This window comes from Amblyomma mixtum, chromosome 4, assembly GCF_055824585.1.
Source record: "Amblyomma mixtum isolate Tamu chromosome 4, ASM5582458v1, whole genome shotgun sequence".
Classification (NCBI taxonomy): domain Eukaryota; kingdom Metazoa; phylum Arthropoda; class Arachnida; order Ixodida; family Ixodidae; genus Amblyomma; species Amblyomma mixtum.
The window spans coordinates 110,887,375-110,903,989 of NC_143015.1; the positions used below are offsets into that span (position 1 = coordinate 110,887,375).

Consider the following 16,615-nt stretch of genomic DNA (forward strand, 5'->3'; position numbering starts at 1 on the left):
CGTCTGCATAATGCCGCTAGCTGTGGTCAGTCTCCAAAATAAAAAAAATGGCAAAAGAAATGAGTTTCGTTAGCGCGAGCTTTACTAAACACTGCATGCTTAGTGAATTACAGCCAAAACTGCTCAGAAATAATATTACGCGTGCAACATGCCAAACGTGTTTAGCAACAGGAAAAAGCTTACTTCACCCTGCCCACAGCAGTTATCGAGGCCTGCCGTTTCTCGTTCTCATCCACTTCATACCCAACAATTCCGGACAAAAACATTTTTTAGTAGGAACAAGTGTATGAACGCATTTTTTTTTTTTTTTTTCATATACTGGAAGATTTCACTATAGCAATCGCCCATCGATAGGCTTGCATTTTTTTTTCGTATTAGCGTTTTTCCTATCGTCAACTGCTCGATACGAGCGATGAAAAATATTTAAGATTTTGCTGCATATAGAAAGGGTGGACCATTACCTTCAATATTTCCGTTACTGTACGTTACAATTTTCCAATATTAAATTATTTTTTTTTCCCCAAGAATGTAGGACATGTCCAGGAAATCTGTAGAATTCCACGGGCAGTCCTTGGCCGTCGATGTTCAGAGAACTATTGTGACAGCCCCAGACACAACAAGTTTCTCCACTCTTAGAACGTCGCGGAATTCACAGCGAGCGGCAACAACACTTTTGTGCGCCCGCGAGCAGGACGGCACGTGCTCACAATGAAAGAGAGTGTGTCAGCGGCGCGAGCAGCACGCGCGTACCAGTCGACAGGCTGCTGGCTCAATGCGCTCCACCCGCGACGTGCCCGGAAAGGAACGCCAAAATGACCGGCAGGGGAGAAGTGGCGCTGGTGCAGTGGGAGCAAACTTCAGGAGCCCCTTTAACGTGCACTGACACCGCACAGTCCACACCATGTGGAAGATATCACAGGTCTCCCCACAGTGTGGGCATCGCCCATCCGTGTTAGGATCGTAATGCTTTAAGATTGCAGGACAGAGTTGAGTACCTGTCTGCAGGCGCCTTAAAGTTCGCTCCTCCGTCTTACTCAGCCCCTTTGCAGGGGCCGGGAAAAGGCGGTGGATGTCGCTATAATGCGTTATAATTTCCTTGAATCGCAGCAGCGGCTGGTTAGTCTCCGAGCCAGAAGAGCTGGGATGAGGAGCCCGGTGAGTAAGCGCTCGGGCAGCCGCGTCAGCGGCCTCATTACCTCGTAAGCCCTGGTGGCCAGGAGCCCAAATGATTCTTTTGGGTGTTGGATCAGTGGCAGTCCGTCTTAGAATGCAAGCAGCTAAGGGGGAGATCTCCCCTGCCAAGTAATGATCACATGCTCAAAATCCCCACCTCCCCCCTTCCCCTACCCCTTCCAGAGAGGCATGGGAGACTGCCCTTCTCAACTGCTCCTCGCTTGAGTCCCAAAGGGCTCTGGTGAAACGGGCTAGAGACGGGGCATTGTCATGCGGTGTCCCGGACTAGGGACATTAGAAATTAAAAGTTTTCACCACCACCACCGCACAGTCAGCAGCCGAGCACCATAACCACTGAGCCACCGCGGCGGCACTTTCACTCCCGCTCACGGTCGGTGCGACCACGGCCGAGGCGCAACCACTGCGGAAGTGCGATCATCTGGAATTGCCTTACCTTGAGTTGGTCCTTGCACTTGGAATTTGGTGGCAAGAACGATGTCGCTACAGCCAGAGGAGGTGACATCATGGTGCGTTGCAAAGTCGGTCAGCAGGGCCGTGTCCGTGTTTACGGCGTCATACAGTTCATGGCGCTCATTGTATCCAAGGTTCATAGTAATTGCACTTCCCATGTATCACAAAATCATACAGTGAAAGTCTGTTATGCACGTGCTTATCCTAATTAGACCCTATTACGGCGCTTCCCAAGCTCGATTCAACTAACACGTCATCATCCTTATCAGATTCCTGGCACTGGGATAGTGTTCGTACTATTTTCTTCTGCGTAGGGCTGAATGTGTTGCCACAAATCCAAATGGTAACGTGGTAACTCAACGAGTGCGTCGCCTTTTGCGTGACGTCAGTATCTCCTAGCGGTAGGAGCGGGAGTTAGGCCGCCGGCAGAGGCTGCGCGTCCGCAAGCGAGCGCACGAGCCCCAGCTTTCACAGCTCTTGTGACGTCATATCACGTGGTGCGTCGATGAAGGTCAAGTGGTAGCTACGCGGCCGTGCGCGGCGCAGCAAGGAAGAAGCTCGGTTGTGCGAGTAATATGCTTCGCATAAAAAGCGGCTCCCCTGGCCACGACTGAAATAGCCTTGCTTGCCGGTGGAATGCAGGGAGGGACTGGAAAGCGCTGTGCCCGACTCACAGCGTTGTTCTGTACTATGGTCAGCTCCTTCCAATCATTCCCAACACTGTCCAGGGCCTTGTTTGCAGCAAATTAGACAGCTCCCAGTCCAGGCTTATTCGCAGTTTTAAACATGTACAACATTTCAAGGCAAAGGCGGACAACTGGTTCACAATGAGTTGTTCAATACGAAGTTTTTCGTGACATGTTCCATCTCCACAAACTGCTTGAGGGCTGCGAAGACCAGCTCCACAGCCCAACAGCCTCCAGAGACAAAGAAACGAAGGGGGACAAGTGGGAGGCACATATTACACAAACCTTTAATGCCTGAAAGTTGACTGCTATTACAATACAATAAATTCATCAACACATCACAAGGTTTTTTTTTCAGTATCTTTGTCATCGTCCAAGTACAGCCAGCATCGTTCTTCGCGCATATATAATATGTATATATAATAAAACCATCTACAACTTTCATGTGTGTGTGTGTTTGGTGTGAGAAGGCCCCTGAATAAGCAAGTTCTTCCACGTCGAACACGGTGCCCCCCAGACAAAGCGAGGGGCTTGGGTTTTGAACTAGCAGTCTGAATCACAAGTTGGGATCCCCGCAGTGCCGTGTCCTTAAATATCTATATGTATACCCTTGGTTTGTCAGTGTCACATGCTTTTTTGTTTCTTCCTTGTCACTTTTTTTTTTCCCCGATACACACACACCTTGACAACAGCGGTAGTTAGTGGTAGTATACAGTACTAATGGCGGCGGACACTCAAGAGCACGGTCCCATGGGGGAAAAAAAAAACTTGCAACAAATAATAAAAACTGAACAATGCATTATCATTATACTCATTCTAGCGAAACAAATGTACATGTCAACACAACAAAAGTCGAGCAAAACGCAGGAGCAAAATAAAAAAAAAAGGCATGAACTTGGAAATGCACACTTTGTCACCACAGTGAGATGTTTTTTCATGTCTAAAAAACACTTGTTTTCACAATTGCAACCACTTAAAATTGAGAGAACAAGAAAAAAAATAGACGCAAAAGGAAGAGGCAGAGCAAAAACAAACGGTCCAAACCACATTTGTAACACGGGGTGGAACAAATTGCCAGGTAAAAGTATAAACACAACACACCGTAGAAGGGGGGAAGAAAGTGGCAGAAAACACAACCTGAGATTATAACTGTCACTAGGTGCCTCGACATCAAACTGATAACGCATTGTCTGCTGTCATAGTCTTGGATAGAAAAACACTGTCCTCCTTCACCTGCTGCATTAATATAGTACTTGCAAGTAGTGTAGTATAGAAGTTGCATGTTACGGGGCACGCTACCTCAGAGGGACCAGTTTTTGCTTTCACCAACTTCAATTTTTTTTTTAAGTGCCGAAAAACGTGCCACGTCTTGTGTTCCCATTCCTCCATTCAGAGATGTGTCACTAGTTGCATTGCATTGGCCGGGATTCTGAACAAAGAATCATTCCCCCCTTCCCTTAGCATGTGTGACACAACACTCACATCAGGTCTGTGCTTGGGACCAAAAGCAACCAGTGCTCTTCACCTTTTTTTTTGTCTTTACTACAAAACTAAACTTCCGGACGCACACACCAAAGACATCATGGAAAAAGAACAACAAAAGGAAAAACCCAAAAGGCGAAAAACAATGCATGCACCAGTGTGTGCCAAGCCGTCGTCGAAGCGCAGTCAACGAACTAGGTTGCACGCTGCCTTTCTTCCTTTCAGACACAGGAGCAAGTTAAACAAGAGCTGCCAACGGGGCGAGCCCTCCCGTTATTCTCACCAACAGACAAAAACATGCACACACATGACCGCACAGAAAGAGAAGGGATAAAACAAATTAAAACACTGGTATTTCCCTTCCTGCGCCCCCCCGCAACTTAATTGCACCCAGCGCGAGTGGGCATGCATCATTCCCCTGCTGAGCAGCCGTACACTCTGGCACATGCCACACCCGCTAAGAGTCTCGGAATGAAGTAGGTCCGTTTACACGGATCGGCAGCAAACGCGGCACACACACCGGCGGCAGCAGGTCTCGACACACTCTCCCCTCCCGGTGATTTCTCGCATCTTTTGTTCCACTGAGGTGGTGGTCGCTGTTGCTGATGTACGTGGCACGATTCCGGGATGAGTCGTGTTGCCGTCGTTGCGGCCGGCATTTTTTTTCTTCTCTCTCTCCCTTTGCAAGGGCCACACAGGTTGGGCGGACTGTCGAAACACCGTTCGCGCACAACAGTTCAAAACTGCCCACCATCGTAGCTGGGTCACTTAAAACAAAACAAAAAAATAAGGACGATTTCCTTCGCCACAGTCCAATGGTGGCAACGACGGCCGAACGGAGAGAAAGGGGAATGGGGAGAGTGCGAGCAACACAATAACTTAAAAACTCGTTAGCTGACGAGGGGGATAATATTCATAGCAACGTGCAAAGGAACACCACATGCAAGTATGTTGAAATCATCACATCTTTGGAAACCCTGAGCATCTCAAAAGGGGATATTGAAGAAAAAAAAAAACCTTTTTCCAACAACATGTGTTCACGTTTCACATTTACATAATAATTGTGCCGACGTGCACGACACACACAGGTTTGAGACACATAGTACACACACACACACCCTCCTGTTCTCCTTGGACGTACACGTTATACACTCAATGCGTACGCGCGAGAAAAAAATATATACGAGCGATTAATAGGAATACTAGTTCATAGTAACAATTGCTGTGCACATCTCACCAACAAAAATCACATTGGCAACAAGTTTCTTGTCTGCTCAGTCATCATACAATATTGTGTACTCGTGGATAGGCCCCTCACCGTCCGTTTTGCCACAAGCCCCCACCTAACCCTTTGCACACCACCACCAAGACACACGAGAGTACGTTAGCGGATAGCGCAAGGGAACAAAAAAAAGCAAGGCGCAGCACACAGCCCGCTGCGCCTACCCCCTCCCCCCCGCTGTGGTTTGTGCACTGAATGGGGCCATGGCTCCCATCGGTGGCAAGACATCGCAGGTGTTTCCCCCCCCCCCCGACTATCTTCCCTCCTCCCCAGCCTTGTGATCCGTGCCGTTTGCATTTTAAGTAAGGTAAGCAGTGGGGGAGGGAACCAGGAGGGGAGGGCACAGCGACAGCAAAGGCACGTTGTCCGAGCACACATGCACGCCTGCCTGCTCTGTCGAGTGCTTGCGGAGGGAGCTGCTGTCTGACTAGGCGCTCCTGGCTGCAGCTGCTTTGGCACGCGGGTGGTTGGGAAACGCGAACTGGTAACGGGGGGGGAGGGGGGGGGGGGGGGGGGGGGCAGCGGGGTTGCCCTAGCAACTGTTACACAGACGAGAGAAAGAGCCTGCGCCCTGATTGTCTGCCTTCGGGGGGAATGGTGGAGTTGTCGTCTTCGTCATGCAGGGGGCACAGCGGTAGCTAGTTTACTTTGAGATCATCCACTGCTGCTGCCACCAGACCTGGCACACCGTCTCCACTCTCTTCTTGCAACGCCCCTGCTTTCCCTCAACCTCATGCAACCCCCCCCCCCCTTTCCTTCGCCCCATGCCGGCAGTCCTCACGGGCTGGCCGAGGTTTCCCTCTCCCCCATAATCGAAAATGCAGCCACCCTTTCCAGAGAGACGACCCTCCCTCACCTGGTCCAAAACGCGCGCCTTCTTTTTTTTGTTCAATTTCCGATCTGTAATTTGCTGCTGGGAGACTAATTAGAGATGCTCCTCCGCAAGCCTGTCTGCGAAAAGCCCCAGAGGCACCGAGATTGGCAATTTAAAGTTTCCATTCCGAAAGAAACCGGTTTTTCTTTTCTCACATGACATTTAGGGTGAAAACACACACCGGGTCACTACGAGCCACCGGGTGTAAAAACATGGCCGAACAAACCAACAAAAGAAGGGGGCCCGATGCGCGCCTTCTTTTTTGTTCAATTTTCGATCTGTAATTTGCCGCTGGGAGACGAATTAGAGATGCTCCTCCGCAAGCCTGTCTGCGAGAAACCCCAGAGGCACCGAGATTGGCAATTTAAAGTTTCCATTCCGAAAGAAACCGGTTTTTCTTTTCTCACATGACATTTAGGGTGAAAACACACACCGGGTCACTCCGAGCCACCGGGTGTAAAAACATGGCCGAACAAATCAACAAAAGAAGGGGGCCCAACCAGGCATGCCATGTCCCTGTGGAGTCGATGGAGAGCGAGAGAGACAACCCCAACCGGTCAGCGGGGAGGCGCGGTTTCAAAATGTTGACCTAGTTTTTAAGTGTTCGGAAAAATAGAGGTTGCCACGCTTGTTCTCTCAGTCTGGTGCAGGCAGGTAGTAGTACACCACTCACGTGTCACAGGAGGTCGTCAAAAAAAAAAAATAAAGACATTAACGAGAAATGCACACACATGGTCATGCAGTGGCGAGAGCTTTGCAGAACAGACCGACCCCCGTGGCACGACACACGCCCCGCAAAAAAAATCCCACCCTGGTAAAATTTCCTAAGGTAACGCCACCGAGCAGTTAAAACAGACACGAAAAAAAATGACGCTGCTGAACACACTTGGAAGAAGCTGATGGACAAGTCCTACCAGGGAAGGTTGTACTTCCCCACCCCAAAACGTGCATGAGCAGGGGAGACAACACAGAGCACGAGGAAGGTAACATTAAATAGCTTTTTTTTTCTCTCTCTCTGCAAGATTCAGGCCACAAATGAAGTGAGCTTTGCTTGAACCAGTCCTAGCATAACCCCACACTGAAGCTGGCTTGTCCCATGTGTCGGGGCCAGTGGCCAGTGGCGAGTGCAGGACACAATACAATGATTATTAATCAGGTATACGGTGTACATCGGCAAAAAGACGCGTGGCGGTAGAGCTAACAACTTCTCCCAGGCGCGGAGGAGGTAGTCTTGAGATTTTTTCAATATTTCATTTTTTTGGCTTGCCATTTTTCTCAAAGAGGAAGAAAGACGTGCTTTCGGCCAACCACCCACGGCTGGTCCATTAGCTGAAAAAGCTACTACGTCGATTGCCGGTAACGTTTGCGCGAGGGGAGGGGGAGGTAAAAAATAATAAAAAAAAGGAACCGATGATGACCTGTGACGACCAGACACACACAACCCTGCCACAAGCTATATGTTTGAGTACCTTCGGCTAATAAATGCTTGTGTCACACCGAGGCAGCCCGAATCCCAGGGCAGCAGCTGCTACAACTAATTGTTCCGCTTTGGAAAGCCCACCAGAGGAAACAACCAACCCGCCTTGGCCAAAGTCATGATTGTGCTCCCCACCGCGGGCCGCACTTCAACAATCCCGAGCAACAAGGGAAACGACCAGACTGCTGAGCAGCCAAGACGTACGACACTGAATGACTAATGGGCTTGGCAGTAGTACCATGCATCATCGCAGATCGACCAGAAAAAGGTTTATACACACGAGGTCTCGATATACGACCTTCCCCCCTCCGGCTGCCGACCATGGGGGAGTGGCAATCCAAAACATGAGCTTTCGAGCAACTCGGTGGGGGTAGGCCGTGTCCTTTGCACGTGATTGCTGCGTAGTTATGCACTTAGTAATTTCTTCTTAAAGCTATACGTTGTTCTGTTTGTTCTTTCTGTGAGTCTCTTTTTTTTTTAATCCAGCACCATAGGAGCAAAAGTCTAACTGGAAGTGCAGCCGCTAAGTTTTGGGTGCAAAGCACCTGGGCTCCACAGATTGGCCCGAGGCAACTGGACCACCTCGCAACCATCGCAAAAAACCACAAATCGAGAGAAAAAATACACTCAAAAGCTACACACGAAAAGGAAAAAAAATCTGTAGGATGGCACTATGTGCGGGAAATACCCCTGCGGCAGAAAAAAATCTGTGATGAATGCAACATAATAAGAATACAAATTTGGATTATAATAAAGCTGGCTGTGACAAGAACATCTGAAATTTGGGGAAACTAGCGTGACGCACGCACACACAAACATGCACAAAACACACACACACAGACATCGTCTCTGCAAAGCTGAGTGGCACAAGAAATTGCGGGCATTGGTGAAAGATCACATCAAAGTGCATCCCCTCTTTTTTCCCTTGCCCTCGATGTGGCTGCACGTGCCAGTGGTTAAAACTGTGCCAGGAAGCTGCGCGCCTCCATCGCAGGAAGGGTCAATGGGAGGGCGGCAGTAATGGTGGGTCAACCTAAAACCACAAACACACGAACCCACGACGAGGCTCCGCGGAGGCATCACCATCATCAAAACCATCGTCGAGCCCACCTGGAAGTACACACCCCCGCCGTCTCGTCTCCTCCCACCACTACAGACGCCAGACAAAACTTTTGCCCTGGCCGACACTGGCAGAGGGACCTTGCATTTTGCAGATTTTTTTTTTCCTCCACTTTTAAGGCACAGAAAAAACAATTGTTGTCCTTGCGGCATTTCGGCAACTCAAATTCGGGCTTTGAACCTGGAGAGAACGCCAGATTGCATATGCATGCATCCCTGCTGTTCTAGACGGCAAAAACACACACTGCCCCCTATACACCACGCAGTAAAACTGCCAACACCTGTCTCAACAATCGCACCCTCCGTGCCCACGTTCCCCTCCTACCACGCTACCACAGACGCGCAAACGCTCGATGCCATCCCGCCTCCCAAACCCCCAAACCTCGGCAGCCCCTCTCAGAGGCAACACCCGACCTGCGCGGCTACAAAATGGAATGCAATTGAGAGCGTCCCGGCTACAGCCCGGAAGCACCAAGCTTTGGCATGGAGGAGAGTTTCCTCAAACAACAAAGCAGCGTAGGAAGTGGACGCCCCAAACTATGTACAAGCACTCTACAACCCCCCCCAAAGCCAGCACGGGGGCAACAAGCACCGGTGCCCCCTGCCCCACAGGGTTAATCTCATTTTGCCACACCCACAACGCGTCATTGAACAAACCCTGACGGCCAGATCACCTTGCAGAAAGCACCCAGCCGTCTACTGAGACCAGTTTGGAAAACAACCACCCTCGCAGCTCACACTCCCCCTGTTCTGTCAACCCACAAAATGCACTATCACCCCCCCCGGACATGCCGGAAATGCCGACACGCATCTCGCCTGGAATCAATGCTAGCTGCTAGCTGCCGCTACACTTGTGACAGCACACCCCGGACAACTTTGTACACAACTGAGAAGGGCTTGCGAGAACCCGGAAACATCTTTGTCGAGAGGGTGACGCCGAAACACCCTCCCCCTGTACTTTGACTGCTCACTAGGCGGTAGTGACTAATCATCATTGCCTCCTCCGAGAACAATCCCCTTGGCGGGCAAGGCTGCTTGTGCGAAAAGCGCAGTGGCGTGCCCACCCAAGTCCCCCGCCTGTATTCTTGAGCAGACCCACAGCAGTGCCCCACGGCTTCCTTGACACACTAGAGTATTACGTGCTTCACTGTTTTAAGGTATCCGCTGCTGCTGTATTCCGGCACCGACAAGAGACTGATACGTGTTAACACTACAACGCACACGCACGCAGCACACACACACACACACACAGCAGACAGGTGCACACAAGCCCAACACCGTCGAGGAACCGCGAGCACCCATGCATGGCGCGATGCCGCAAGAGAGAGATTCCACCACTAATGCACTTGGCTCTGGAAAGTGACGGGCAAGCGCCTTTGCGAGGTTAGATTCCAACTGACACACATCACCCTAAACGTGTGAACAACTTGCACAAGCGAGTGCACCTGTCCGACCTTCTCTTTTTTTTTTGGTTCCGTGTCCCGTCAGCCCGGGACGCGGATTTTTCTTTTTTTTTTTTTCTTTTTAAGTCATTGCATTTTCTACAAAAAGCTCTGGGAATGGGGGACGACGACAGCTCCCCAAAAATGCACATGGCAACTCTCGGTACGCACTCCACCGCGGCCTTCCCACAACCCGCGCGAACCGAGCTTGACAACGACAGGTTTATTATTTTTTTTTTCTTTAACAGTGCTGGGTCTGCCTCACTCACTTCGGATGAAGGAGGCAGCCCAAATCTCACTAAAAAGCATAGCAGACACACACACACACAGAGTACATACACATACCGACAATCTGTACAAAGAACGAGAGCATGGGAGAGAGAGAGCAGAATTGTATGGAGGGACGAACAAGGGCTACAAGGAGGTGCGCCCTCATCTCTCCAGGCTTCGTTTATACTTTGGCCCCAGGCTACGTTGCCACTACACCAACCGTCCCCTCACTTTTTAAACTGCATCAGACGTGCATGCGTGCACACACGTGACATGAGGCGACCGTGTTAGCATCGAGAAGCAAGACTAAACAAAATAGAACCCCAAGAGATGCACACCTCAGAAAGGCAACAAGAAGCTCGACTTGACTCATTAAAAACTTGCAAAAGGAACGAGGAATGGCCATGTCCACGCAGAGAGAAAAGGGCAGACTTTTCATAGCTGCCGCGTCCCGACAGCACAAACGAGAGAGAGAAAAAAAAGGTGTCAACCTTTTGATCGCTGGCTTTGAGGACATGAACAGATAACCAGCAAACTACCGAAGACTTCTGCAAGCAGGTACTGCAAACCGAGAAACAGGACACAAGGGCGAACGGAACACGGAGCAACCAACACATGCTGGCCTCAGGTCGCACACAATCGCCACTCTTTAAGTACGGAGGAGAAGGAAAGAACAACAGGCAGCAGACACTAAGAGATGTCACCTGGCACCAAAAGCTGCCCATCAGCCAGGTCTCGGACAAAAGGCTCGAGCAAAGCCACTGTGACCCGACAGATATGAAAGCACCCAAAAAAAAAAAACACGAGGACAACCAAACGGAGACCCAAAAATGTACAAATCGCTGTCCTTCGCCTGTGACAAGCTGCTTTTTACAGTTTCCAGTGGACACACACAACTGATCCCGTGCGACCGTGAGCCAACACAAAGAACAGGCAGTCCAAATTCCAAAGAAATGAGAGACACTGCCGGTAGATGGGCCTCACCGAGCTGGTACGAAATGCAGACACAATGCAGCAAAGGAAGAGATGAGTGCAGGGATTGTGCTGGAGTTCAATGCAAGATTTTTTTTTTTTCACATTGTATTAAGTTTTGCCAGTCCTGAGGAAGGGAACAACAAAAAAAAAAATTGGAGACCAGGTCAGGAGATGTATTGCACGTTGCGCACAAGATGCATAGATTGCCACACCAGTGTGCCTGAGAAGAGGCATTGCGCTATATATATATATAGTAGTAGTAGAGATGATGTTGGGCCTTCTGTGTGTGTGTGGTTCCCCCCCTTCACCCACACTTCACACCCCCGAAGCACTTTTGTGGGGAGGCAGGGGGGGCTTGGGGGGGGAGTGAGTTGTTGAGAGACCCAACATTTGCCACAGGGAGTCCCTCTCCTACCTGGGGCCCCCTCCCCATTCTGACGAGCCGAGGAAGGGAGGGGGCTTGAGCTACCAACGCGTCGGGAAAGCAAGGGGGGCGGGGCCGGCCGACCCTCGGCCAAAAGCAGAGCGGAGCCGTGTGCGCATTGCGGGAGGAGCAGGAGAGCCGGCCTTCCCCCCTCGCGAAAAAGAAAAAAAAGAAACGACGCACTTGTGATCAAGAGACAAGAGCAAAAGTCGTCCACCAAAGGGAGAGTTTGCGACAGCGGCAGACAAGGCCACACTAGCGGTCGCGAGCCTTGCTGGAGAGAGAGAGAGATATGTGAGGCCCTTCTGGAGACTTGTCAAACGGGAAGGGGTCGACAGGGGGGTGGCAGCAGCACAACAGCATGGGGGCGCAGCAACGCGTAAGAATTCTGAAGGAACCAAATGCCAGTGTGTCAAGTCGGCTCGAGGAAAATGCGACCGCACCCAGAGTGAGTGAGTGAGTATGTGTGTGTGGAGGGGAGAGAACGCGCACGCGAGAGAAGCAGAGGACGGGAGAAGAGAAGAACACTTTGCTACTTAGCCCCCCCCCCCCCCCATTTATTGCAGAGGTCAGGGGGGAAGAGAGAGGATTGTGCCCTGCACGCACCGATATGTCGCTGTGCTGCATACGCCACCCAGTGCTGCTGGCAACGCACCCACCCCGCACCAAAGTCAGTAGATGAAAAAAACCAGAGTAAAACCTTGCTGCGGAAAAAAACGAAAGGAAACCGAGCCCTGCGGCAAATGGCTGACAGGTGGCACAAGCTGGCCTCCCGAAGAACACTCTCCTAACACTAGATAAAGCTTGCACACTCCAGACGAAAAAAATAACAATGCTTATTCTTTTCAGCCCAGCACCCGAGGCTTGAGGGTGCTTGGCATCGAGTTTCCCTAAGGCTACTTCTCTCCGCACTGCCATGCACCTATCCACATAATCTGTGTAGTCAGTTTGGACTACGGCAATAAAACTGGCACTTCGTCTTTTTGGTTTTGAAACAGAGGCAGGCCCGGCCCAGATTTCAGCCGCCTCGCACTATGCGATGGCAGTGAGGGCCACATCTTCCCCAGCCAGCACACGGGAGATCGTCAACTACACAAGAGGTTACACTTGTTCTCTCCACCGGGTGGGGGCAGCACCGTCACTGGCCTGCGGCAGAAATCGTTGATTCGGCACATGTGGGCCGCCGCGCGGTGAAAGAAACGACAAGCAACGCAAACGCGTGGAAAAAAAACACATTAACAGCAGTGGGAATGATGACTACTACTGCAACACAGATAATAAAACACAATGTCGACAAAAAAAAAACGTTCATCTGTCCATGAAGGTATCACACTTTGGCAGTCGTCGCGCGCCGCTGACACGACACCCTCCCCCCTTGTGCATGCCAGAAGACAAACGTCATCAACCACAATAAAAACTAAAAACATACACGTTGTGCAGAAGAGCAGTGTTCTCTCGTAGTTATCTCTCTTTTTTTTTTTAGTTTTTTCGAAGTTTTTTTTTCTTACACTCTTAGTCACGTGTAAAAGGTGGTCAATATATATATATATAATATATATGCGTAATATCAATATATATATATATATTTTATGTGTGTTTGTGTATATACTATTTTTTCATCTTGATTGACTTTCCCTCACTCGCAACAGGCAAGCGCGCGCACAATCACACCCACACACATACACGCGACAGAACGAGAGAATTAAAACAAAGAGAAACAGGCCGGTCCGTGTCATTTTGGCATTCTCAAAGGGCGCACAGCGGCGGCAAAAAGAGGGGGGGATGGCGGGGGGTGGGGGGAGGGGACACGCACACGACGTAAGACCCACACACAAACAGACCCAGGCGGATGAGGGGGGCGGGAGTGCTGCATGGGGTCACCCAGCTCCCTACCCCCCACAAAAGCGGTTATCACAAAGGGGCCGGCAAGGCACCGGCACGCGCGCTCCTTCGTCGTCGCAGTAGTCCGGGTTTCTCTCTCTGCGCCGCATCACCGGCCACTCACATGGACTCGCCGCTGAGCAGGTCACCAGGCAGGAAGGAGTTGAGCGAGGACTGGGGCCCACCGGGGGCGCTGTGGTCGTGGTCGAGGCCCGACGGGTTGGAGCCACCGCCCACAGCCTGGCTGGGCTGGGGCGCAGCCCAGAGGCCGCCCCCGGCACCTGGGAACGACCACAGGTGGCTGGCGTTGGACGAGGACGACGACGAGACGGCGGCCGCGGCCGACGAGACCGGCGGCTGGGGCGTGTTCCAGGGTTCACCGGGCTGCTTGGCGCCCCTGGGGCCCGGGGCAAACTGCTGCAGGGGCGGGCGCTGGGGCGGGTGGAAGGCGGATGAGGAGGATCCCCAGGGCATCTGGTGCTGGGGCTGCTGCGAGGGGTGCTGCCCTTGGCCGTTGGCCAGCTGCAGGAACTGGGCCACCTCCGTTTCGGACGGGATGTAGGCCAGCATGGTGGTGTTGGAGAGGACGCAGTTGTGCAGCGCCGACTGGGCCTTGGCGGCCTCCTCGCGCGACCCGTACTGGGCCAGGGCCAGGCCGTGCTTGAGGAACAGGTGGAAGAGCTGCAGCGGACCGTGCTGCATGCACAGGGTCTTGAGCGTCGAGCCGTCAATCTGCGGGGTAAGGTTCTTGAGCACCAGGAAGGTGCAGTTGGCGCTGCCCTGCTGCTCCCAGCCGGAAGAGAGGCCGGGAGGTGGTCCACGGGTCTTGGGCCCCACGTTCCAAGGGTCCGAGCTGGGTGCCTGATCAGAGCTGCCGCCCCAGCCACTCTTGGAGGCGTTGCCCTTGGAAGAGCCAATGCTGCCGTTTCCGCTCCTGCAAAGCACATCGATCCAGCCGTTCTTAATGCCCCTCTCTAGAGGTATATGTGGAGAGCATTGCAGTTACTGGTCTCCAAAGATGCAAGATCCATACCCCACATCGCTACCCTCTTCAAAGAGCACAACTAGAAAAGACGAAAGGTTGGCATGCTAAAAAAAAATGCTTCCACATACTAACTTCCACATACATACTAAAAGTGAATCATGGGGAATCACATACAAAACGTATTTATCACCATTGCTAAGACTACAAAAACGTGCCTTGAAAACCATGGGATTACCTTCTTCGAATAGTTCTACCAATAACATTTTCGACGCAATGCAAATCATGTCATTCACAACCTTACGCGATTACAAAATAGCTCTTATGGTTAATAATATTGTAAATACCAACTACCCCTTACCTCTTGGTGCATTCAGTATTCCCGTCCGCAACACTAGACAAGCCAGCAATGGCAATTTTAATCTTCCTATTTGCCATAATACATACGGAGAAAGACGAATAGAATTTACAGGAGCGAAAATTTGGAACTCGTTGCCAATTGAAATAAAGCAAGCTAGGAATTTCAAACTGACATGCAAGAAACATTTTTTGGGAATGGAAGCAAGGCTACAGAGTTAGTTTTTCTTCAATGTGTTTGTGATTGCTGTCCTATATGTTATTTTGTATTGGACCGCTGACTAGCCTCATTGGCTATCGGTCCAAATATCTGTGTATACAGTTTGTTTGTGTTACTCAATAAAGACTTCTCGATTCTTGAACTTCATCTGCTCCTAGGGACAAGACTAAGGAACCCACCCGTGCATGGCTGGAGTGAATGCCCAAGTGCTGGAGGTCAGCGAGGCCAGGGAAGCAACGAGCGAGCCCTCCCCTCCTGGGGGACTCTGCTTCCAGCTACCAAACAGCTCGGAGTCCTTGATGGTGTTCACCGAGAGAGGCGAGCGCACCACGCTCCCAGGCGTCAGGTGCGGGTCATCCTCGGCACTCTTGAGTGCCGACGCCCCCTTCCATGGCTTGCCCGGCTCGAATTCGGCCACCAGGTCACTCAGACTGTAGCCGGCAGCATTGGAATCCTTGGCTTCACCGGGGGACGAAGTGCCGCCGCTTGCGCCGCTGCTCGTGGTGGGCACGTCGGGCCAGCCATCCTGAGAGCAGGCCCCGGTGGACCAGGGTCCGTCAGTGCCGCCCAGGAATGATGACAGGCCGCTGCCAGCCTTGGAAGCAGGACCCGGGGCACGGCTGAAATCGCCCCCTCCGTTCTGCTGTGGAGCCTTGTTCTCGTCGTCCAGGCTCGATGGCAGCTTCCACTGGTTCAGGCGGGACTGCTGCTGCTGCTGCTGCTGTTGCTGGGACACGGCATCCTTGAGGTTCAGGTCACGGAAGTCAGAGTGCAGGCCCTCGGCACCTCCGGGCTTGCCGCCGAGGAAGTCCTGCGGAGTTGATGGACCACCACCCAGCCCAGTGGGGGGAGGTGGAGCTGCATGAGGTGGTGCCTGCGCAGTGCAACGGCAACGTTTCACCAACAGCCAGTGGAGAATTGACAGAGAGTGCAATGTACTGGTCCACAGAGCGCTCACTGGACTTCCCAGGCGACTAACATCTACGTGAACCCAATTCCTTTCTTGGGCCTTGCAAAGAGAATCTGCTCTGAGGAACCAGTCTCACCTGCTGCTGCGGAGGCTGCGGAGGCGGGGGTGGGGGCAGCTGCTGCTTGAGGAAGAGCGCCTGCTGGGCGGCAATCTGGTTCTGCAGGTTGAGAATGCGCTGCTTGGTCTGTGTCAGCTGCACGTTGAGCTGCAGCGGTGGACCCCCCTTGGCGTGCACCAGCTGCTGTTGCTGCTGCAACTGGTGCAGCACCTTGATCTGCTGCAGCAGCTGGTACAGCAGCTGCAGGGTCTGCGGCGCCAGCGGCTGGTTCAGAATCTGCACGGGGGGTGGAGAGGAGAAGACCGGTGTGAGGCACGCAGCACACACACATTCGCCCCCGAACGACAACAGCGCTTCCGTAATCCGCTGCCTCACTTCCCGGCAAAGCACGGCAGCAGCGCTTCCCCACAGATCCCCCAAGAGTGCTGCCGTAATGTGCGATATCAGTAGACAAATAAGCAAACAGGGTTCA

General features: G+C 51.9%; 1 protein-coding gene across 6 annotated transcripts in view; it reads right to left on the reverse strand.

Annotated features, from left to right (window-relative positions):
• Positions 1–2,592: 2,592 nt before the first annotated feature.
• gw (trinucleotide repeat containing adaptor protein gawky) overlaps positions 2,593–16,615 on the reverse strand; it is a 37,042-nt gene continuing 23,019 nt past the window's right edge. For 5 of the 6 annotated variants that reach the window (XM_089587570.1, XM_089587566.1, XM_089587565.1 and 2 more), the window contains exons 13-15: positions 16,162–16,419; positions 15,295–15,989; positions 2,593–14,490 (exon numbers count right to left, since the gene is read on the reverse strand). In XM_089587570.1, coding sequence (XP_089443696.1) covers positions 13,677–14,490; positions 15,295–15,989; positions 16,162–16,419 — 1,767 coding nt within the window. In that variant the 3' untranslated portion in view covers positions 2,593–13,676. The remainder of the gene's footprint in view (positions 14,491–15,294; positions 15,990–16,161; positions 16,420–16,615) is intronic. The other variant, XM_089587569.1, reaches the window with a different exon arrangement.